Source organism: Furipterus horrens, unplaced genomic scaffold (genome assembly GCF_987537825.1).
Source record: "Furipterus horrens unplaced genomic scaffold, mFurHor1.1.pri manual_scaffold_4, whole genome shotgun sequence".
Taxonomy (NCBI): Eukaryota; Metazoa; Chordata; class Mammalia; order Chiroptera; family Furipteridae; genus Furipterus; species Furipterus horrens.
In genome coordinates, this window is record NW_028327174.1 from 177,680,436 (window position 1) to 177,704,739 (window position 24,304).

General features: G+C 36.5%; 1 protein-coding gene across 1 annotated transcript in view; it reads left to right on the forward strand.

Annotated features, from left to right (window-relative positions):
• STX17 (syntaxin 17) overlaps window positions 1–24,304 on the forward strand; it is a 58,592-nt gene that overhangs the window by 19,538 nt on the left and 14,750 nt on the right. The window contains exon 4 of the mRNA XM_090274492.1: window positions 12,145–12,370. Within this exon, the coding sequence (XP_090130618.1) occupies window positions 12,145–12,370 (226 nt within the window). The remainder of the gene's footprint in view (window positions 1–12,144; window positions 12,371–24,304) is intronic.

Sequence of the window (24,304 nt, forward strand, 5' to 3'; positions counted from 1 at the left end):
TCCTTTTTAAATATTTTATTCCAAGAGTCAGCAAACTGGCTCACAGGCCAGACTGGCCTCCTGTCTGCCCCATTTGTTTACAGCCTGTCTTTGGCTGCTTTCACACAACAGCAGAGCTGAGTGATTGCAACAGAGACCAGATGGTCTGCAAAGCCTAAACTATTAACTCTCTGACCCTTGACTGCAAAAGTTTGCTGATTCCTGTTCTGTTGGATTTTAGGATTCTTGGATTGCTTGTTTAATTTTCTACTTTCTGGGAGATTTTCTCAGCCGTATTTCCATTCTTTCTACTGAATTCTTTATTTCTGCTATTACATTTAATTTCCAAGACTTTTTCTTGCTTCCTTTTTTAATAGGATTTTGTCTTTGCATATAGTAACTTCTGCTCTTCTGAGATACTGAAGAGCCAATTGCTTGTTTGCTGGTGACTTGACATAAAGGTGCTTTGGCAGGCTGGCATTTTCTTTGGAGGAACCTCCAAATGTCAGTATATAGAGGTTGTTTTAGTTTCGTTTTCTAAAGAAGAATCCTTATCTCCCATTCTGTGTATTTTTTATCTCACGTCTTATACTTTTAAACTATAAAATTTTGATTTGGGACTTATAAAATATATCTTGCATGTTTCTACTTAACCCTTTTAACATATGGAATATAATTATAATAACTTTTAATATCCTCTGCTAATTCTAATATCTTTGTCAATACAGGGTCAGTTTCAAATAGATTATTCTCCTCATTATGGGTCATATTTTCCTATTTCTTAATATGTTGATTTTTGATTGTGTGACCTTTGCCTGGCTGGGTGCTAGATAGTTTTATGTTGCTATAAATCTTTTTGAGATTTGTCCTAGAATATCATTACTTGGAAACAGTTTGATCTTTTTAGGTCTTACTTTTATGATATAGAGTAGTCCCTCTCTATATCGTGGTTCACTTATCGTGGCCTCACTGTATCAAAGGATTTTTAAAAATATTATATTTAATTATCTATCACGGGTATTTTGCTATATTTTAGGATTTTGCGGTACTGTATACATATGTTGTTAAAGTTATGTAGGTTTAAGAGTGTAGAATATGTTTAAGAACATAAGTAGTGTTTATAAAAGTGTGGAAAAGGTTAATAAGGGACTGGGAATGGTTTATAAGTGTGTGGGAAGGGTTTATAAAGCCTTAAAATATATAAAAATACTAAAATAAATGTAATCTTCCTACTTCGTGGATTTTCACCTATCGCAGGGGCATCTAGAATGTAATACCTGGGATAAGTTGAAGGAATACTGCTAGGATTGACTGGAGTAATCCTCAGTCTAGGGATAATTATTTTCCTGCTACTGAAGTAAAACCTTTGTAAGGTTTTACCTCTACCCATAATCTGCGAATTAAGAGTTTTTCCAGATTAACTGGTGGGAACAGACACTGTTTCTAGCTTTAAGTGAGTGCTGGGCACTGTTTCCTTTAATCTTTTGGGGTGTTTTTTTCTCCCAGCCTTGGGCAATTTCCTCATATACATGTTCTGGTCAGTTCTTTGCTAAATATTTGAGGCAACCTCTCTTCTTATCTCCAGCATTCTCATTCTGTGCAGCTCTCCTCTGTCCTCTCCAGCACTCTGTTCTACAACTACAAGTTCTGCAGAAGCAGCAGTTGATCTATTATATGAAATTGCAGTAGAATAGGTTTGTTTTCTTCTTGGGAATAAGTAAGCATTAGCTTCAAAAAGATTTTGTGATCAAATATTGAAACTATGTGAGAAAAACAAGTTTGTTACTACTGTAACAATCCACTGAAGAACACTAACGTGGCTGTTACAGAAACTTGACCAGCCTGGTCTCCCGTAGCGGTGGTGATGCGGAACTTGTTGAGAAACAGATTTCTGGCCACCTTCAAAATTCTGATTCCATAGGTTTCAGAGCACATTTTAAAAGATATTGCTGTATAGAGGGTCTTATCACTGTTTCAAAGATAGTATAAATACAAAAAAATAAAATCAACCATGGAACTTGTAGAAGTAAAATGTGACATTCATGATTAAATATAGAATACTTGAGCTATCTACTTTTTAATTAAACAAAAAATTACTTCTGGTCAAGATGGAGGTGTAGGTAAACACAGCTTGCCTCTGCATAACCACAGCAAAAATTATGACTACAAAACATATATGACCCAGAATTGTCAGAAAATCAAGCTGTGTGGAAAACCGATAATCAAGGAATTAAAAAAGTCATACTCATCCAGATGGGTAGGAGGGGCAGAGATGCAGAACAGGTGGTCCCACTCCCATGTGTGGTGGATAAAAATTGGGAGGGATCCCACAGGAGCAAGGGATCCCAGGCCTACACCAGACCACCCAGCCCAGGGTTCCATTGCCAGGAAGATAAGTCCCCATAACTTCTAGCTGTAAAAACCAGTGGGGGTTGGGGCAGCAAAAGAAAAGGCAGGGTTCTCAGGATGCTCCTCTTAAAGAACCCACAGTGGACTTAAGACTTATGCAGACCCCTCCCTCTGGGCTTCAGCACCAGGGCAGCAGCTGGAAGGGTACCTGTGGCATATGTCTGGCATCTGGGCAAGTGCCCGGGGACAGCTTACTCACAGACAGAACTCCAGAGACCAGGCAGTGGCATTGTCTCTTCTCTGAGCCCTCCCCCACACAGAGCCACAGAGCAGCAGCATCACATCTGGGACTCCATCAACCTGGTTCACTTGGTTTGCTCCTGCCTAGCAATTACCTAAGGTTCTGCCCCATACAACTAATCAGTACGCTTTTCTACAGTAGAGCACGCTACTAAGACAAGGAGTCAAAGCTGCTCTACCTAGTACATAGAAACAAACACAGGGAAACTACCAAATTGAGGAGATAAAGAAATATAGCCCAAATGAAAGAACAGAACAAAAACCCAGAAAAAGAAATTTAAAAAATGGAGATAAGCAATCTATCAGATGCAGAGTTCAAAATACTGCTTATTAGGATACTCAAGGAACTCACTGGGTACTTCAACAGCATAAAAAAGACCCAGGCAGAAATGAATGTTACACTAAGTGAAGTAAAAATCTACAGGGAACCAACAGTGGAGGATATGAAGCCAAGAAATGTTCCTATTCTGGTTTGCTCAGTTGGATTTTTTTTAATTAAAAAAAAATTAATTTATTTATTTGGGGGGGGACCCCTGCTCTGTTACAATTCCCCCCTCTCAGACTTAAGACCCTTATAATCTTATAAAGGACAATGGGTGAAGGTCTTGTGCTCCTCTAGCTGCTTCAAGCTGGACATGGTCGTCATCCTACCTACCCTTATGTCCAGAAATCCCTAATAAGTGTGGGGGTGTGGAGGGGAGGGTGGCCCTCCCACACGGGGAAGGATCTTGCAGACTCCAGGTCAGTTGGCTGTCCCCAGCAAATGGCATGCTTGGTTTAACAAGTTGGCATCCTTGTATTCTGGGGGCAATAGATTTGGCAACAGGGTTAAAAGGCATCATTAAAACCATTACCACTAGATGACAAAAGGCCGGGATTGATTTTTCAATGTCCCACATTAGGGATAAAAAGGCTTCTTTGGAGGAAGGTATACAAGGCCCGTCACACCTTGTCCAAAGCCCTTTTGCCCACTATACTTAGTTTGGCCTGAGGGAAATATTTTAGGTTTCCCCTCTCTCAGACCTCTGGGCCCTTTCTGTCCAAGCCATTAGGATAGAAAAGAGAAACCAGTTTTAAAGTGAAGCCCACAGGCAACCCCCATTCTTCACCAACCCAGCCACTTAGTTCAGCCAAACCATTGAGTCTCAGGAGGCAGAGATGCAAACAGGATTAAGTGAGGCCTATACGTATAGACAATCACTCAGGTAATGAGACCATAGGCTTAAAATGAAAATAACCTTTAAAGACAGCTAGCTGCCCTACTTTATAGTCTACCACTGAGCATTGTGATTTTCCTTAAATCACGATTTTTCTCCTTAATATTACCTTCTTTGTCATTAAAGGGACTGCTTTAAGTCCAGTTTTAATTTATCCTGTTGTTTGTATAAACACAACAAGAGCAGCAAATGATTACATATGATCTTTAAGTCTGCTTTGCTGGAATTTACATAAGGAACCTTTAGGGTGACCATCAGTTTGCCCTTCAGGGCACAGAGAAAGCTTCTACCCTTCTACTTCACTTCCGTCTTTTCCCAATCTATTCTTTATATTTATTATGTTCTGTTTTCTTTTTTTTTAAGATTTTGTTTTATTTATTTATTTTTAGAGACAGGGGAAGGGAGGGAGAAAGAGATGGATAGAAACATCAATGTGTGGTTGCCTCTGGCATGCCCCCTACTGGACACCTGCCCTGCAACCCAGGCATGTGCCCTGGCTGGAAATCGAACCCGTGACCCTTTGTTTCACAGGCTGGCGCTCAATCCACTGAGCCACACCAGTCCGGGCAATTTTCTTATTATTATTCTTTAGTAACAGCTCAGATCTTACCTCCTTAATGAAGCCTGTCAAAATATAATAAGATGTTTCAGGTGTTCTTTGAGCATGTTTTTTACGCCTCTTTCAATTTTGAATATTTCTCCTTAATACAGAATCAAAAGTAAAATAGGAGTTAAGTAGTTCTACTTTCTCTGTTTCATCTGTTAGCATTATACCATCTGCCCCAAGCAGTGAGCCTAAACCTTCTCTCCTGTTCTTCTTGCTCCACATGTATTTTTTAAATTCTTTTTATTGTTCTTAACATTTTTCACCAGCCTCTGCTCATTCTGGGCTCTTATATTCCTTACATGATTCCCATTTCACGCCACTCTTTTGTATTTATCCTTGTTCACATGCCTCTTTTTTCATTCCCTTTTTAAAAAGCCTCTTAAAATTCTGAACTTATCATAGCTTGCCTTACACAACTCTATTGGATTCTTAGGATGCCACTTCCTTTTCTTTCTTATCAGATTAACATTTTTTCTATTGGCAGAATTTCACTTTTTAGAAACCATCTCCTTTTAGAAAAGATCCTATCGCAATATAATTTCTGCCATGGCATCATACAACTATTTTCTCTAAACTTGATTCACTTTCCTAAAATATCACTATTTTCAGTATTCATTTTTGTAAGTATTATGAATTCAAAGATAGCATGAAGCTTTCTCTCATGGGTTTCATTTCCACTTCATTATTTTATGCTTGTATGTCAGAATTAATTCCTAAAAAGTCTTTCCTTTTGTTACTTTTTCCAACTAATGTAAGATGAAATGTTTCATATGCTAGGACTTACATTACACTTTCCTAGGGAAGAATTATAGCTAGTTTCTTGATAGTTGGAAATCCCTATTGTCGTTGGACAACTGCTTTGCCACTTTGTGGAAAATATAAGAAAGCATTCATCTATTTATCATGTTTAATTGGATGAAACTGTGTATCAGGGATCAAACACAGATTTGAGGATACAATGCTGAAGAAAATAGGCATAGACTCTGTTCCTACAAACCTTAGAGTCTAGTTAAATGAATGAATTAATATATTTTATGTAGCAAGGTGGCACCTGATATACTTTTATAATGAGATTGCTACTCAGTTTACTCTTACCCAAATGCTTTCCAACTTGGTTCTGTGCTTAGGTTAACTGACCATAGAAGTTAGCATACTTTTACTTTCTGCAACTATTATTAAAACTTTTTACTGTGAAATATAACGTGTTATAAAATGCATAAAACATTAATATACACCTAAACAGATTATACTATGAACTTCACGTAACCACTACTCAGATCAAGAATTAGACAATTACCAGCATTCTAGAAACTTCTTCCCAGTTATAACTACCTTTCTCCCCCAAGAACTAATCATTAGTTTGATTTTTGTGGTAACTACTTCCTAGCTTTTCTGTATAATTTTATCATAAAAATGTGTCATTAAAACTGTAGTTCAGTTTAGTCTATTTTTGAGCATTGCATAAATTGAATTAAACAGAATATATCTTTTGTTCCGGGCTTTTGTTTTCTATAGCTGTAATAGTTCATTCATTTTCTTTGCTGTATATATTTCATTTTATGAGTTTATACCATAGTGTACCCCCCCACACACATACATACACATTTAGAGCTATAAATTTCTAAATACTGCTTTAGCTTGCCTTTAAGTTTTATTAGGCATTGTTTTTCCTGATTGAGTTCAAAGCATTTCTAATTTCCAATGTGATTTCTGTTTTGTCCAGTAGATTATATATTTATAAGTGTCCTCCTTCATTTTCAGACATGTAGTGTTTTAAGGTATATTTTTGATAATGATTTCAAGTTTCATTTTATGGTCAGAATGTACGGTCTATATGATAATACTCTTGAAATTTGTTTAAACTTATCTTAAGACCCAGTATATAATCAAGTTTTATAAATGCTCTTTGTGGGTTTTTTAAAAGAAGATGTATATTCTCCAAATATACATTGTATCCAAATAGTTGGATACAATGTTTTATACAATTCCTAATACAAGTTTGTGTTAATATTATTGCTCGAATTCTCTATACCTGACTTGCATCCCTTTGTGCATTTGTTCTGAGTTCCTCAAAGATGTATTAAAGCCTTGTTAAGATTGTGGACTTGTTTATTTCTCTTTGTAGCTCTGTAAATTTTTTCATTAAATATATTGTGGCTATGTTATTAGGTATACCCAACTTTAAAATTACATATTCATCATGAAGATACTATTATTATAAGATGATTGTATAAATGTTGAGGCTTTAGGTCTATTTTTATTAGTACTGCAGGTTTTCTTTGGGGGTGGGTTATTGGATTTGCATGATTTATCTTTTTATCCTTTTACTTTTAACTGTCTGTATTTATGCATTTATGTTTTAGATGTATTTCTTGAGTTTTGTATTTTTTTCCAGTCTAAAAATCTTTATTTTTTAACTGGAACATTTATTCCATTTATATTTATTATAATTGTTGATATGTTTAAGTTTAAATCTTTCACTGTTGTGTGCTTTCTTCTGTCATGTAGTCTTTGTCCTTTTCTATCTCTATTTTCACTTTTTAAAAACTGATCTTAGTTTTGGAATTATATACTCTTTTACTAGAAATTGCAACATCAATAAACAACAGATTATGCAATACCCTGGAATATTTTACTTCTATGTGTAACCCCAAAATAAATGCTATTTTTATGTATTGTAATTAGATATTTAAACCCCCCGAGATATTATGTTATTGTTTTAGTATAGTTATTGGCCATCTACACTTATCCACAGTTTTACTGTTTTGTAAAGATCTTCATTTCCTTTTCCATCTCCAACTTTATATCTGGAATTAATTGTTGTTCTTTATGAAAGACACTGTTTAGTATTTACTGTGTATTTTCTGATGACATATTCCCTAAGGTTTTGTTTGTCTGAAAGGTCTTTATTTTACGTTTGGTCTTGAAAGACATTTTTTCTTGGTATAGAATTTTAGGTTGATAGTGATTTCGTTTCTGTACTTTGAATATATCATTGTACTACTGTCTTCTGGCTTTCATTTCTTTAAGAAGTCATATAAGATATTACTGTTGTTTTTTTTTTTTTTTCCTGTTCTTTATTTTGGTCTTCTTGGGGCTATACTGCCTTTTCTTTTCACTGTTCAAGCTTTTTTTTTTGGTGTTTTTGTTGGTATGACAGTTGGATAGTTGGTTGCATTATTACATGTAGATTTTTCTTATATAGCAATGTGCATTGTTCTGATTCAGTACACACACAAAAATATCTTTTGGAACAGTTATGGGTAATATATACAATGTTGGATTTATTCATTGGATCCCAGGATATGATTAATTGGAGGAAATAATGTTGGGTTACGCATGTTGGCTGAAGAAATTACAAGTTATGTAACATACAATAAACACACATCTGGTTTGAAGGTCAATTGGAGCATGTACAACATTGGTGGTGGTGCCTCCAAGTTGGTGGAACTATTTTTCAAAGTATTGCATTTTCTCTAGCTCGTTTTGAGACTTCTCCCCTTGTTTTTCTTTTCTTTTTATGCGGTGGGGTAGGGAAGTAGGGGATGCTGTGGGTTTTTTAATTTATTCTTCTTAGGATTTGTTGACCTTTGAACCTATGGATTGATGTCTTTTCTCAAATTTTAGAAGATTCTCAGTCATTACCTATTAAAATTTATTTTCTGTCCTTCTAGGATTCTGAATAAATGTATAGTGTACCCTTTTCTAACTATATAGCCTATCTCTCTTACCTTCCTCTGTATTTATATTTTTTAGTTTTTTTAGTTCCTTTTTTATATAGTTTCTTTATATCTAGTTTTCAGTTTACTGAGTTTTATTGAGTTGGGTCTAATATGCTGCTAAATTCACATTAATTCTTTTCTTTTAGACACTGTTTTTATAGTTTCCAGTTGTTTCATGAATTTTCAAGTTTGATTTTTTTTTTTAATCTTTGAACAAAATAACCATAGTTTTTTATAGGCTACATTCACAAAGTCCTATCTCAGGTGTATTTTTGGATGTTTCTGTTGTCTCTTTCTGCTGTTCCCTCATGTTGTACTGGGTGGGACAAAATAAGTTTAGTTGTGAGTACACAAAAATTCAGGGTTTGTTCTTGCATTATTGTTTATTATTTTTTGTATTATTTTCCATATGAACAACAGTAAACCAGCTTTTGTCCCATCCTGTATATGTCTTCTTGTGCTTAATTATCTTTGATTGGTAGATATTATGTTTGAAAAATTATTTATAGAAATTATTTCAAGCTAGGGATGATGTTATGTTCCTTCGCAGATGGTTTTCATTTGTTGCTTCTAAACCCCCTGGGTACTAACTTTCCAAAATTATTTTTATACAGTTTCAGGGATAAAGGTTTTTATGAGCTACCCAAAAGACTGGAGGTCAAACTTAAGTTCATGTGAGGGCTGATTTACTTCAGGAACACCTGTGCTCCTAGTAGACAGCTCTTTAAGATTCCAGCCCAGAATGCCACACTACTTAGACTTTGCTGGCCCTGATATTGAATGTTTTACCCTGAGACTTTTGAGGCTAACACTCTGGTAAGTGAATACCCCCAAGCAGTTATGGCCCCAAGTTCAGGACTCACCTCTCTGGATTTCCATCTTTGCCCAGTCTTGGTCTACACATTTCTTGTATCTTACTTTTTTGATGCTTTTGGATTTTTTTTTTTTTTTTTTTTTTTGGTGATTTGATTTGCTTTCAGCTTTTGAACTAGTCACTGGGGGGAGGATTAGTTTGAATTACCTAGTCTGCTATACCCAGAAGCAGAAACACTTACTTTATATTCTTCACATATGGTTTTACCTTCTTGTTCCTTGCACTCATATTTGACTTGACAGAGACACTATGCCTCTGCTATCCAATAATGCCAGATATAATTGTTGACCACTTAGCATGTAGCTAGTTTGAACTGAGATGTGTAGTGAATGTAAAATATATGCCACATTTCTACTACTATAAATAAAAGAATGTAAAATATTTTATTAATAATTTTTATATTGTTTACATGTTGAAATGATACTATTTTGGATATATTGGGTTAAATAAAATGCATTGTTAAAATTAATTTTATGTTTCTTTTCACTTTTTTATGTGACTGTTAGAAAATTTAGAATTACATATATGGCTTACATTTGTGGCTTCCATTATATTTCTGTTGGATAGTGTACCTGTATGGTAAAGTTGTTGAGAACACATGCTGTAGAGCCTGGATTTGATTCCTCGATTTCCTTTGTACTAGAAGTGTAACCCTGGACTATTTTCTTAATTTCTTGCTTTAATTTTCTGTTTTGCGTTGGAAGCAATATAGTTTCAGGGTTTGAGAACTGGTTTGTAATCCTGATTCTGCCACTGTGTCCATCTGGACTTCAGTGTCTTTATGTAAAATCATAAGGTTGGATTAGATGAGCAAATAGGCTTCTTAAGGTTTTATGATTTTTACATATTAATGCTTGCATTGATCTAGAGCCCAGTATCTTTGGGTTTTCCAGCTCACACTGGAATGGTAAGAGTGGCCATAAGGTTAAAGGAAGCAGAGAGTCATGCTAGGATAGAGGCACGAGTTTTTGATTCACCCAGAAAACCTTACAAGATACTTTAGGTTATAGGTAAACTTTATTTCCAGATTAGCTTTAATATTACTAGATTAAAATGGATATTTTAGCTTATATTAAGGTACCGTATAGATAGGGATTATGTTTATAGTTTCATGGAAAGAATACTGGACTTGCAAGAATACTTGGATTTTAACTCTAGCTTTACTGCTATATAATTAAATAAATTCTGAACTACTTTTTAACAAATTTACCTATATGTAATAATGTGGAATGCAATAATATGGAATGTAACACCTCACTCAGAGTATGCACTTAAGAAATCAAAGAAATTAATACTTTTTGTCCTGTCTACTATATAGGACTTGCATTAGTGCCTTTGAAAACACATTAAGGGAAAATAATTTTAAAAAATTATATGAATAGAGATCTTTGATTTTTTAAATTATACTGAGATCATTCTTGCAAGTTAATTTTATTTAATTTTCAAAGAATGGTTGGTTATTATGTTTTTCAAAGTAGAGAGCATTGAAAAGATGGAAACCTCTTCAGTTTATGAAGCTAGCACACCTTAAAACTGTTAAAAGTGAGTTTAAACCTAAAATACAGTATAGATGCAAACTGTCCATATATACACATATGCATGCACACACACATATATTCATCTGCTAACATTCCAAATAAAATGTTAGAAAATTGAATCCACAGTGTATTAAAAGATTATACACATACACCAGGAAAGGTTTATTTCAGAAATATAAAGATGGCTTTATTCATGAAGCTTGCTCATATATCATTATATTAGCACATTAGAGGAAAATGTATGATTATGCTAATAGATTTTTTTTTAAAGAGGGGAAATATCATTTGGAAGAAATCCAGCAACTTCACTCAGGGAGAAATGCAAAGTATAAAACAATGAGATAACACGTCATACTTATAGTATGTGGGAAAATGGGTACTCATTTTGGTGGTAATATGAATTGCTGCAGCCTTTTGAGGGAAAAAAAACTGATAATAGCTACTGAAATAAAAAGGCACATTATTCTTTGAGTACTCTTCCTTTGAGAATCATTTCTATAAAATATAATATAATAGTATTTACTATACAGCAGTCCCTCTGTATCGCGGTTCACTTATCGCGGCCTCACTGTATCACGGGATTTTTAAAAATATTATATTTAATTATTTATCACGGATTTTTCACTATATCGCGGGATTTTGTAGTACTGTATATGTATGTTGTTAAATTTACGTAGATTTAAGAGTGTAGAATATGTTTAAGAACATAAGTAGTGTTTATAAAAGTGTGGAAAAGGCTAATGGAGTGGGAAAGGTTAATAAGGGACTGGGGACGGTTTATAAGTGTGTGGGAAGGGTTTATAAAGCCTTAAAATATATATAAATACTAAAATAAATGTAAGGTTTTTATTTCGCGGATTTTCACCTATCACGCGGGGGTGGGGGTGGGGTGAACATAATACCCGTGATAAGTGAGGAAAGACTGTAATACTATTATATATTGTTGTAGTATTAGGATTTATATTCAAGAATATTTGTTTCATAGTTTGTAATAACTAAAAATTGGAAACAATATGAATGCCTGTTGATCATTGGGGGAGTGTTTGAATAAATTATATTCCATTCATATTATGGAATATTGTACAACTACTGACCAGGAGGGATATTCACGGATATATGGTTAAGTTGGGGTGGAGAATGACAAATTATAATTTATTGTGCATACTGTGATCCATTTTTTGTGTCAAAAAAGGCTCTGTGTCAGTGAGAAATGAGGGTTAAGAGAGATAGTGGGATTGGTGAAGTAGAGAAGTCATTAAACTTTTCTTGACATGTTTCTGCAGTATTTGATACATTATGAATAGCATTTGTTACCTTTGTAATAACCATATGTAATGAAGAAAAAACATTAAGTAAATTCAGAGTATGAGGATATGAGTTCTAAAGAAGCTGGTTTTGGCCAGAGACGTGAAAAATAGAAAAGTATTATACATACCTTCTACTGTACAGATTACTTGTAGTCATTTCCATTTGTAACCATTATCATATTATCTTTGAAAAATATATATTTTATACTAAGGTATATGGTGGCTTTAATGATTTTTTTTTTTTTTTCTAGCAACTCCGCTCCAATATCCGAGAAATGGAGAAGCTTTGTTTGAAAGTTCGAAAGGACGACCTGGTACTTCTGAAGAGAATGATAGATCCTGTTAAAGAAGAAGCATCAGCAGCAACAACAGAATTTCTCCAACTCCATCTGGAATCTGTGGAAGAACTTACGAAACAATTTAATGATGAAGAAACTTTATTACAGCCTTCATTGACCAGATCTATGACCGTTGGTGGTAATGTACTAGTCTTATTCTTGATCATAGTGATACAGTTAATTAACGTTCATCTCCTTGCATAGTTACTGCAGATAGGCCTCCAGAGATTACCTCCTATTCCAGTATACTGGATTCTTGGACCCTGAGTGTGCCTGGAAATGAATGTCCTAAAAGTTTTGCAGGATAAAAATTTTGAGTCTGTGCTGTATAAAGTGGAACTTCAGGGCTTTAAGTACCTATTTGTCTATATATTGAAAATAAATTTTAAACTATTTCCTAAGGAGAATAGCATCCTTGTCTACTGAGTACTCTTCCCTCATCTCCAGTGCAAGGCTAGCCTAGGGAGTCATGTTCCTTCTTAAGCGTTCTGATTTTCACAGCGGACATTAGAGCTGTCACCCAGCTCAGTTTTCTGAATTTAACTGACAGCATAAAAACAAACAAGCAAGCAAGCTGCATCGAGGTTATGCCCTCAACTATTACGAAATGATACTTTAAGAAACAGCCCCGTGAAACTTGTTGTCCTATCTCTACTAAGAATGTAATTGATAATTGTTGATTACATTATAGTAATATCTTTATAAGGAATGCTGGGAAAAATTCTTAGTTTAATACATAGTAGTGCATACTTCAGAGAAAAGGGTCTTTTTAAATCTTATAGGTGTTGAATGGCAACACTGATAAGGTTTCTCTACTAGAAAACCTAAATCCAAATATTTTAACTACCAAAAGCCAAATTTTTAAATGATACCAGCTTTATTTTATAATTGCTGTCCTTTCTTGTTTTAGGGTTTTCCTTTTTTGTTTTAGAGTTTCTTTTTAATTTTTAACTTATGACATCTTTTTATATTTTATATATGTTTTAAGTTGCCTAAGTCTTTATGGAAAAGGTGGAATATACATAAATTATAAATTAACATAGAATCTGAGAGATGCTTCACCTGCCCAGTTTTTTTTCTTTTCTTTTCATGTACCTAGGTAGCTCCTAATTCTTTTTAACCTTATATTTTCAGTGCTCATGATTCAGTAATTTACAGGAAAATAGAAAAAAATTAGAAGAAGCATTTAGGCCATCATCCTGAGCTTCTGGGAAATCTTACTTTTATTGTATCCTTAGTACCTAGCACACAGTAGTACCTAGTGCTTGGTACATAGTGGACCATTAATAAATGTGTTATTAATATAAATGAGTAAACATCTTTATAGAGAGAATTTTGTAATTTCAGATGTGCTATAATCATGTCACTCTGTGCATAACCGGTACCCCGTGTGTTGTTTTGGGAAGAAGGAAATGTTAGCACTCAGCCTTTAGTTGAAGAGTATTTGGGAAGAATGGTTTCCGATAGTTCATAGTTACAGTTTACATTATTCTGTTCATATATAAGTATCACCACCATATTGATGGAGCTTAATGCTGTTTTTATCATTGAATACAAATTGATACTTCCTGTGCACATGTAGAGAAACTTAGTGTTACGGTTTCATGATTAAGGGACCGTCTTATCCACCCATATTTTTGACAATTGCGATAGCAATAGTAACAGCGGAGATGTGCTGGGTTTTCTGGGAAGAATTGCTGGCATCAGGCCTTTGGCTTTTTAACTTTGAATTGCCCATCACCAGCAAAAGGAAAATTTCAAATCTGAGAGTTTTCTTACAATATGATACTATTCCAGTAATTGCTTTAATTTTTATTTTATTATTGCATTGTTGGTGTTTCTAATAGTAGGACTGTTTGGGCTCAACAAACTTGGGTTTATATATCATCTGAGGAATTGGGTGATTATTAGAAGAATACCCAGTTTATTAACAGTTAAACTTTCTCCAGGGGAAGCTAACTGGTATTAAAAAAATATATTGGCAAAATTTGAGAAGCATGTATAAGGTGGAAATGGAAAAGGGGCAGAGCCAGAGGATGAGGGAGAAGAAATGACAGTTGAAATTCATTTTCCAACTCTATTGATTCTCAAACTTCTCAATTCATGGAACAGCAAATTGGTCTAAGACCTAATCACTTGAACACTGGGAGTAACTACAAAATTAAATCTCTGCAATCAGTGCTGATCTGATTGAGGCAATCATTCCATTTATAAAATCAAATACCTAAGTTATACCTAAAACGATGTTAGAATTTCAGATTCTGAATGGTCTGCTGGTCAGATTGTGCTTTAACTTTGAATCCGTTGCCAATAGTAAGCAGTTAAAATTAACGAGCTCACCAAATGCCTGAGGTTTGTTTTTATACCAACTATGAGAGTTTCTACGAGGTTGCGCGTTAAATCCAGAAATATTATTAAACAATGATTAAGGGGGTGGGAGGAGAAGAATATGGGCTGAAAGCACTAATTTGTATGAGACTTCATTAGTGGGGTAGGAATTGGATTTGTTCCACGTGTGATCTTCTTTTAGCTGTAGAATCGCTTCTGTCATTCTGCATGTTTTTTATCCAGTGTTCTCTGCTTTTTCTTTATTTTTGCTTTAGATACTCATTATAGTAGTGACAGCCTATACAGAAAAAAAAAATGTGTTTGATTTGCATAGACGTTAAGTGCCTTAAAATACTTTTTCCTTTAAAAATTCTAAATAAATTGGTTGGAAACATTAGCAGAGATTTGGGAGCAATGTTGCCACATTTCCATGAGTGAGATCAAAATACAAAAATAGTTCTTCATTTACAGATAGAAATAACAAGTAGAATAGGCTGTTTTATGTTCTCTGGAGAATGAAAGAAGCTTATTAAGTTTAGGGAAAACCTGTAATGATTTTGCTGTTTCTTTTGTCTAGCTTCTGAGAGTTCCTAAAGCAAATCTTCTCTGTCAATCTTGCTTGATCTGAGATGCTCCCTTCTGGCTCACCTGTGTGTTGTTTCACTTGTAGCATATTGCTTCCCACTGTGAGAAGTGATGAGCCTACAGATCTGATTTGTATTTAAAAGGTATATCAACTCACACAGGGTGAATCATTGCTTCTCTCCATCTTTGTCTTTTCTTACTCCCTAGCCAGCACACAACTTCACCAATGCAATAGGAACAGAATCTTATTACATTTTAAACAAATATTCACAAAAGAAAAGAATCCAATCTTAAAACTTCTGGGAAGTTCAGCCCAGCATATTGAATTTGATGAAATATTTGATTTTATCACATGTGTGTATATATATATATATATATATATATATATATCGGCAGCCATCCGTCACGAGAGACGATGGTGTAGCTTCTTTTTTTTTTTTTTTTTTTTTTTTAATATATTTTATTGATTATGCTGTTACAGTAGTTCCAATTTTTTTCCCCTTTACTCCCCTCCACCCAGTATCTCCCTCCCCCAGCATCCCCCCCCAAGTCCATACCCATGATTCGTAAAAAATAACTATCCCTCCCTCTCAGATATTAAGACCCTTTGTAATCTTGTAAAGGACAATGGGCGAAGGTCTCAAGCTCCTCTAGCTGCTTCAAGCTGGACATGGTCGTCGTCCTACCTACCCTTGGGTCCAGAAATCCCTAATAAGAGTGGGGGTGTGGAGGGGAGGGTGGCCTTCCCACATGGGGAAGGATCATGCAGACTCCAGGTCAGTTGGCTGTCTCCGGACAACGGCGTGCTTGGTTTAGCAGGCTGGCATCCTTGTTGTGTTCTGGGGGCAACAGATTTGGCAAAAAGGGTTAAAAAGCATCATTCAATCCATAACTACTAGGTGGCAAAAGGCAGGGATTAATTTTTCAATGTTCCACATTAGGAGAAAAAAAAAAAAAAAAAAAAAAAAAAAGGGCTTCTTTGGAGGAAGGTGTGCTAGGCACATCTCTCCTGTCCAAAACCCTTTTGCCCATTTTATTTAGTTTGGGCTGAGGGAAATAGTTTATGTTTCCCCCCTCTCAGACCTCTGGGCCCTTTCTGTCCAAGCCATTAGGATAGAAAAGAGAATTCAGTTTTAAAGTGAAGCCCACAGACCACCCCATTCTTCACCAACTCAGCCATTTAGTTCAGCCAAACTGTTGAGTCTCCGGAGGCAGCGCTGCAGAGAGGATTAAGTGAGGCTTATGCGTACAGACAATCACTCAGGTAATGCGGTCATAGGCTTATGCCCTTTGAAAACAGAAAACACATGTTAATTTATGTAACATAACTAACAAAAAAGTCTCTAAATCTGTAAGACTGTCTTATTGGGAAGACATACAGTTGCAAGGCACTTGACATTCTACTTGCCTGCAACTTGAATCTCTTTGGTGATATCACAGATATGGTTTAATTTTCAAGTGAAACCATTTTTTAAATGAGAAGAAACTTTTAAGACGGTTAGCTGCCCTACTTTACAGTCTGCCACTGATCATTGTGATTTTCCTTGAATACTGATTTTTCTCCCTAAGATTACTCTCCTTGTCTTTAAAGGGACTACATTAAGTCCATTTTTAATTTATCCTGTTCATTTGCATAAGCATAACAAGAGCAGCAAATGATCACTTATGATCTTTAGTTCTGTTTTGCTGGAACTTACCCAAGGAACATTTAGGGTGACCCTCAGTCTGCTCTTCAGTGCACAGAAGCTGGGCCACATACCTGGCATTCATCCTTGCCTGTACACACCTGTCCTTTCCAAGTCTTTCTGGTTTTCCATTGTGCCTTAAGGTCCCTTCTAGCCATCTTTCACGAAAACAACCTTCGTTCCTTCCCTGGAGAGATTGCTGTGGACCGCACAACCAACCATGGCAGCAGGCCTTTTATTTCGCGGGCTTTTATTACCTTTGAAAGTCATTCCCAGTTCCTTAGGGCTTTTTGGTAACAACATGAGCCCAAGCATGTCTCCTTTAGGCTTGACATTCCAGTCAAAGGCTTGTTCAGAAAAAGGAACCTCTATTAACAACTGGTCTTATTAGGTCTATGCAAAGAAACTTAAGTCATTACTTACTTGTTTAGAATGCCAAACTCTGGAGAGATCAAATAGGGAGAAAAATATACAACGTGAAGGAAAATCTTTGTCCTAATATTCACTGAACTGGCATTTCCATTCTTCATATTTTCATTTTCCCCCACTAAAAAAAATTTTTTTGTTTGTTTTTCCATTACAGTTGTCTCTCTCTTTTTTTTTTTTTTTTTCCCCTCTTGCTTCCCTGTATCCTGCCTCTCCCTTCCCCCACATTCAGTCCCCACTCAGTTGCCCATGTCTGTGGGTCATTTATACATGTTCTTTGATTTTACACTTCCCCTTCTTACCCCCTTTTCTCCCTCCCCCCTCCCCCCTTGTTACTGTTAGTCTACTCCTTGTTTATATACCTCTGGTTCAATTTTGCTCATTTGTTTGTGTTGTTCATTAGTTTCCTGTAATAGGTGACAGCATAACATATTTTTCTTTCGTTGCCTGGCTTATTTCGCTAAGCAGAAGATCTGTCCATTGTTGACAATGGGGTGTTAAAGTCCCCTACTATGAGTGTGTTGTTGTCTATATCTTTCTTGGAGTCTTTCAAAAGTTTCCTTACATATTTGGGTGCTCCTAAGTTTGGTGCATATATATTTATAAGGGTTATATCTTCTTGATGGATTTTTCCCTTAAGTATTATGAAATGCCCTTCTTTGTCTCTTTTTATGGACTTTGCTGTGAAATCTGTTTTGTCTGATATAAGTATTGCTACCCCGGCTTTTTTTTCATGTCCATTTGCTTGGAATACATTTTTCCATCCCTTTACTTTCAGTCTGTGTAGATCTTTTGTTCTAAGGTGGGTCTCTTGTAGACAGCATATATGTGGGTCATTCTTTCTAATCCATTCAGCTACCCTATGTCTTTTAATTGGAGCATTTAATCCATTTACATTTAAGGTTATTACCGATAAGTACTTATTCATTGTCATTTTTCCCCTTTGTACTCGTGTTCTTCTCTGTCTCTCTCTGTTTCTTTATCTTCTTAGAGCAGACCTTTTAGCATCTCTTGCATTGCTGGTTTGGTGGAGATGTATTCTTTTAGCCTTCTTTTGTCTTGGAAGCTCCTTATTTCACCCTCCATTTTGAATGAGAGCTTTGCTGGGTATAGTATTCTAGGTTGTAGGCCTTTGTTTTTCATTGCTTGGAATACTTTTTGCCATTCCCTTCTGGCTTGTAGTGTTTCTGCTGAGAAATCTGATGATAGCCTTATTGGAGTACCCTTGTATGTTATTAGTTGTTTTTCTCTTGCTGCTTTTAGGATCCTCTCTTTGTCTTTGAATGTTGCCATTTTAATTATGATGTGTCTTGAGGTGGGCCTGTTGGGGTTCATCTTCATTGGGACCCTCTGTGCTTCCTGGACTTGCGTGACTCTTTCTCTCGTCATGTTAGGAAAGTTTTCTGTCATTAGTTTTTCAAAGAGGTTTTCTATCCCTTGCTCTTCTTCTTCTCCTTCTGGAATTCCTATGATACGGATATTATTACGTTTCATGTTGTCCTGCAGCTGTCTTAGAACCTCTTCAGTCTTGTTCAGTCTTTTTTCATTTTGTTGCATTGTCTGGGAGTTTTTGTGTAGGTTGTCCTCCAGCTCGCTGATCCGATCTTCTGCTTCCTCTAGCCTGCTTTTAATTCCTTCTACTGTGTTCTTCAATTCAGAGATCGTATTTTTCATTTCCTCCTGGCTCTTATTGATAGCTTCTATGTCCTTTTTCATGCTCACGTAATTTTCTGTGAGTTCCTTGTAGTTTTTCTGGAGTTCTTTGAAGTTTCCGCTGAGCTCATTCAGCTTCTCCATAATCCATGTTTTGAATTCCATATCTGATAGTTCGCTCCCCTCTATTTCATTTAGCACTCTTTCTGGGGATTCTACCTTTCCTTTTGATGGGAGGTTATTTCTCTGTCTCCCCATTTTTTTGACTCCTATTGTTTGTTGGTGCTTCTTGGAATGATCTGCACTTCCTGGATCTGCCTCTGGTGGCGTCAGATCATGTACCAGTCTGGCCCTAGGCAGCCTGTTGGAGACTTCCAGGGATCTACTGCTGTTGTCTGTCTCCTTTAATTGTTAATCTATTCAATCTGTGATTAGCTGTCAGGCTTAAGAACTGTGGGTGTGGCAGCTTAATTCCTGTAGTCAGGGCTTTTGCTTCCCCTCAGGCTGACGCCACTTGGAGGGGAATGGTCTACCCGCAGTACTGGGGATGAGTCAGCACTGGGACCCAGTCAGCTGCTCCTCCAGTTCTCCCCTCAAAGCCACCGTGCCAAATTCTCCCCAAGTGTCTCCAGTCCTCTCTGCCTTCCCTCTGCTTGAGCCCAGGGTAAGTGGTGGCCAAAATATTTTCGTATGTGATCCACTTAAGAGCTCTTTTTCTCCTGCTGTTTCTCTCCGGCTAGCAAGAAAGCCTGTGGCTTTTCGCTTTTCACAGCTGATACTATTTTACTTTCCACTCTGTCGCTGTAGGCTGGGAAGCCCAGCTGGGGGTTTAGACCCTGCCCTTCTCAGGGGGAATCCCCGGCTGCTGAGCTGTTTCTCAGTCCCTTCAGCAGCCACCCGTGTGAGCCCAGCCAGCCCTTCCGCGTCTCCGCACTCCCTACCGGTCACGTTGTGATGTAGCGGCCTTTTCTGTCTCTCCGTGGTTATAAGACTTCTTTCCAGCTAGTGTTCCGTTGGTTATTCCAGATGATTTCTCCAAAATTAAGTTGTAAATCCAGACTGGTCCTGGGAGGAGGTTAGTGTAGCTTCCACTTACTCCTCCGCCATCTTGGATCTCCCTGGTGTAGCTTCTTAAGAGTCTATCTGCACCGCCGAGAATGGTTGTGCAGTCCGACTCGGGAGTGACACGGTATCTGTCTCCTCCCGTGCTGAATCGACATCTTGCGATGACGCTGGAGTGTCCTCTCCAGTGAAGCTGAAGCTACAGAGCCTGGGCAGGGTGATATGGAGGGTCTGCTGTTGCCCATGCAGCAGACCCCCCCTCTCTTCGCAGCTGAAGGGTCCAAGGGAAAGACGGAGTCAATACAGCTTGGCTTCAGGTGCGCCGCAGGAGTTGCCGGTGTTGACTACAACATCAAACCGCCTTAGGGACTCCGGCTCCGGATTTTCTGTCGGGGTTTACTCCCTTAGCCTTTCCCCTGAAGAGGTATGCCGCAAGGCAGCGGAGGTTTTTTGGAGTCAGAGTTTTCCTTCTCTGATGTGCCCTGACTGGAAGATCGAACCAGCGACACTTAGCTCGCAGGCCGACGCTCAATCCACTGAGCCAAACCAGCCAGGGGGATATATATATATATATATATATACACTGAACTGTTTTGTAAAACATGTACATAGATGGTTTCTGTATATTATTCAGAAGATGTGTTTTCTTTTTTTTATTAAATCATTTTTTATTGTTCTCTATTACAGTTGTCTCAATTTTTCCCCCTTTGCCTTCCTCCACCCATCCCATCCCCCACTTCCACAGTCAATTCCCACACCGTAGTCCATGTCTATAGGTCATTCATACATGTTTTTTGCCTAGTCCCTTCCCCTTCTTTCCACCATTATTCCCCTCTCCCCTCCCTGCTGGTCACTTTCATTCTGTTCCATGTTTCCATGCCTGTGGCTCAATTTTGTTCATTAGTTTATTTTGTTCATTAGATTCCTCTATAGGTGAAATCATATGCTATTTATCTTTCACTTATTTCATTTAGTATAATATTCTCCAGTTCCATCCATACTGTTGCAAAAGGTAGGAGTTCCTTCTTTCTTCCTGCTGCGTAGTATTCCACTGTGTAAATGTACCACAGTTTTTGATCCTTTCATTTACTTATGGGCACTTAGGCTGTTTCTAGCACTGGGCTATTGTAAATAGTGCCACTGTGCTGGGAATATACCCTAAGGATCCCAAATCACCAAGTAGAAGAACTTATTATGCACCACTGTGTTCATTGAATATGTGTTTTTAATTGGTCCCAATTTTCTTAAAAATCCTCCTTTGCTGCCAAGTTAAGCCTTTTTCTTAGAAATCTTTTAATTTTGATAGATAGGTTTATATAGATGACCAGTAAATTAACTTCACTGTTTTTAAGCTGTCAAAACATGAAAAAATTCAGGAAATCTTTTTGAATTAATTTAGATGTATGACACTTTAGTGAAGTTTAGTGGGAATTTTTTATATATTGTGTTGCAGAAAAAGAAGGAAAGAAAGGAAGGAAAGGAAGGAAGAAAGGAAGGAAGGAAGGATGGAAGGAAAAGAAAAAAAGAAAGAAAGAAAGAAAGATAAAAAGAAAGGGATAGAAGAAGGAAGGAAAGAAGGAAGGAGGGGGGTGTGGGGAGAGGGAGAGGATGAGTATAACCAAATTAGTGAATTGGATGCTTAGACAAAGAGAGAAGGGAAAAGTCTTATGTCTATGTTATTAAGCTTATTTCTCACTTCAACTGAAAACATCTTAATGTTTATTTGAGTTTTATAAGTCAATAATAAAGTTTTAAAACCAGCGTTTGAAAAACAGTGGTGATGTAGTCTGTGCCCCTTACACTTGCAGGTATTTTCATGTAGATAGAACTGGCTGAGATTATTACGTCATATAAAACAATAGCAATGTTGACTTATGTGGACAGAATAAGAGCTCTTTAGCCTTCTTTCTTGCAGCTATGATCTGCGACAATGTTTTGCCTTCTCACATTTATACAATTTGTGAAAGTTCAAAGTCAGTGGATGATCACTGAGGTACAGATTTCTAATACAAGCTGGAATAAATGAACTAAGGAAGTGGTAGAAATTAAAGGGTTTCATTTTGTATTGGTCATACCTTGAATTGGTTAGTGATGTTCAGCTTTGTAAGTTTACAGCAGGATTTTCCATGGGAGAGAGCAGATTTCTTTGTTCTAAGACTTCATTTTGAACTAAGATGCATATGCAGTTTGGTTTCAAGTGAAATGTAAATTACTTAAACAATTTTTATTTTTTACTGAGGGAAATACTTAATGTTTGCCTAAAATGTCAAACATTTCCCACTCCTTCATTTTTTGGATCAAGAATTTATATATGACGATTTCTTCTCATTTTGTTATATACCCTGGTATAACTTGTTTGAATCCTCTACCTTAAAAAAATCTTTAGAGTGGGTGTTGTGTTTATGAAATTATACTTTAAATTTGGTCTATTAATAATGAAGTTATCATTATTCATCATGGTATTAAAGAAGATGAAGTTCTTCTTATAATAGGAATATTAAGTGAAAGAAAGGTCTTAGAGTAATTCATTTCTCTTGATTGGAGTTAAAGGGAAAGTATCTTTAGTGATGTTAGGACATGGGGTAAGTAACTCATAAGCATTTACAAAGATCATAGAGAGCTACTAAAATATTGGACACTTGCCATAATGTTGCAATGTAAAACTTAATCTATATCTCATGTTTTGCTCTTCAAGATAAGAACATGTTTTCAGATAAGATTAAAAATTAAAAGAACATGGTCAGTTCTAATAAGCCTAAAAATTACTTTTTAGTCAACTCACTATACCCTTCCTAAACAATTTAAACACGTTATTTTTCCTCGAGAGGTAAAACATTCATACATTTTGAAAATAAACTAATAATGCAGTTTCATAAAATGCCACTCAGTTATAGGCTAGAATGGAAAAATAAATTGAGAGAGGGGTTGGACTCAGTGTTTAATGACTTAGTCTTACGATTAGATCACGTGTCACATGTCACTGTTGTTTCCCTGCTTACAGCCTTTCAGTAGCTCTCCGCGATCTACCGGATAAAGTCCAGGCTTTAACTGAACCACAAGGCCCCTTATAACCATCTGTAATATCTTATACTTGTAACTTTATGTGTTTTACTTTATGGTTTGGCAAGACCAAACTGCTGATTTTATGTTAGACTGTACTTTCTTCTTTGAGGACATTTTTCATGCTGGTCTTTCTACCTAGAATTTATATTCCTCTCTTCTGTGCCTAGTAAGATCATCTATTTTAGGGAGCTGTCCCATAGTCTGCCTAGTAAGACCATCTGTTTTAGGGAGCTGTCCCATAGTCTGCACACTACACCAAGCTGGGTGAGATGCCACTCCAGCCTGGAGCTCCCACAAAGTACTATGTGTATCTGTATCTGTTCACTTAGATAGTAATGAATTCTCTTACTGTTTAAGGATTGTCTCTTTGTATGTCTAACTCTTCTAGAATATAAGTTCCCTGAGAGCAACTATTTTGTATTACATTTTCATCCCTGGTACCCCACACAATGCATAATGAGTGCCCAGAAAATTTTGAAGTGGTAATGTTGTTTTAAGCTTGAAGTAAGGGGGGCAAAAGGAAAGTAGACCTTCAGATCTCTTCTGTACATTTCCACTGCCGCTGTCCTAGAGTGGATCCCCATCATTTTTGCACCAGACATATTGAAAAGCTTCCCAACTGGTTTTTCACTCTCTAATTTTTTTATCTTTCTTCATTCTTAATCTATTCTTCACACCACAGCTATGGTTCCCTTTCTAAATCTGAAACCTGAGATAGCACCCTCCGGCTTCCCAGTAGTCTCCTACTCCTTTTAATAGCTGCATATTGATCTCATGAGAAAGACAGCTCTTTAACATAGTTTACAGTGCCATGAGTAATGTCACCCTTAATTTCCAACCTCAACCTTTGTTTTGCTCTTGTCATAGAGAATGCTTCTGCTATGTTGAACTCTTTTCAGTTTCCAAACTATGCAACATATTATTCTCCCTGATCTGAATATTCTGTGCTTCTCCCTCCACTCTTGTCCCAGTTCACTTTTTTAAGTTCTGTTTACCCTCAGGCTTCAGCTTCAGAACCTTCTTGGGCCACTCTCTCCTCCACAAATCTGGGTTAACTATCTCTCTTCTATGCTCACATAGCATTCCATATCATGGTTTTTATCAGACTACAATGAACTTACCTGTTAACATGTCTATATCACATATTATATGGTAAGCCCCACTAATAAATAATAACAGTAGCAGTAGCAACGTCAGTAGAAGTAACTATTAACCACTTATAGTGGGTTGACCAAAAAGTCCATATGGTTTTTTCCGTAAAATAAAAGACT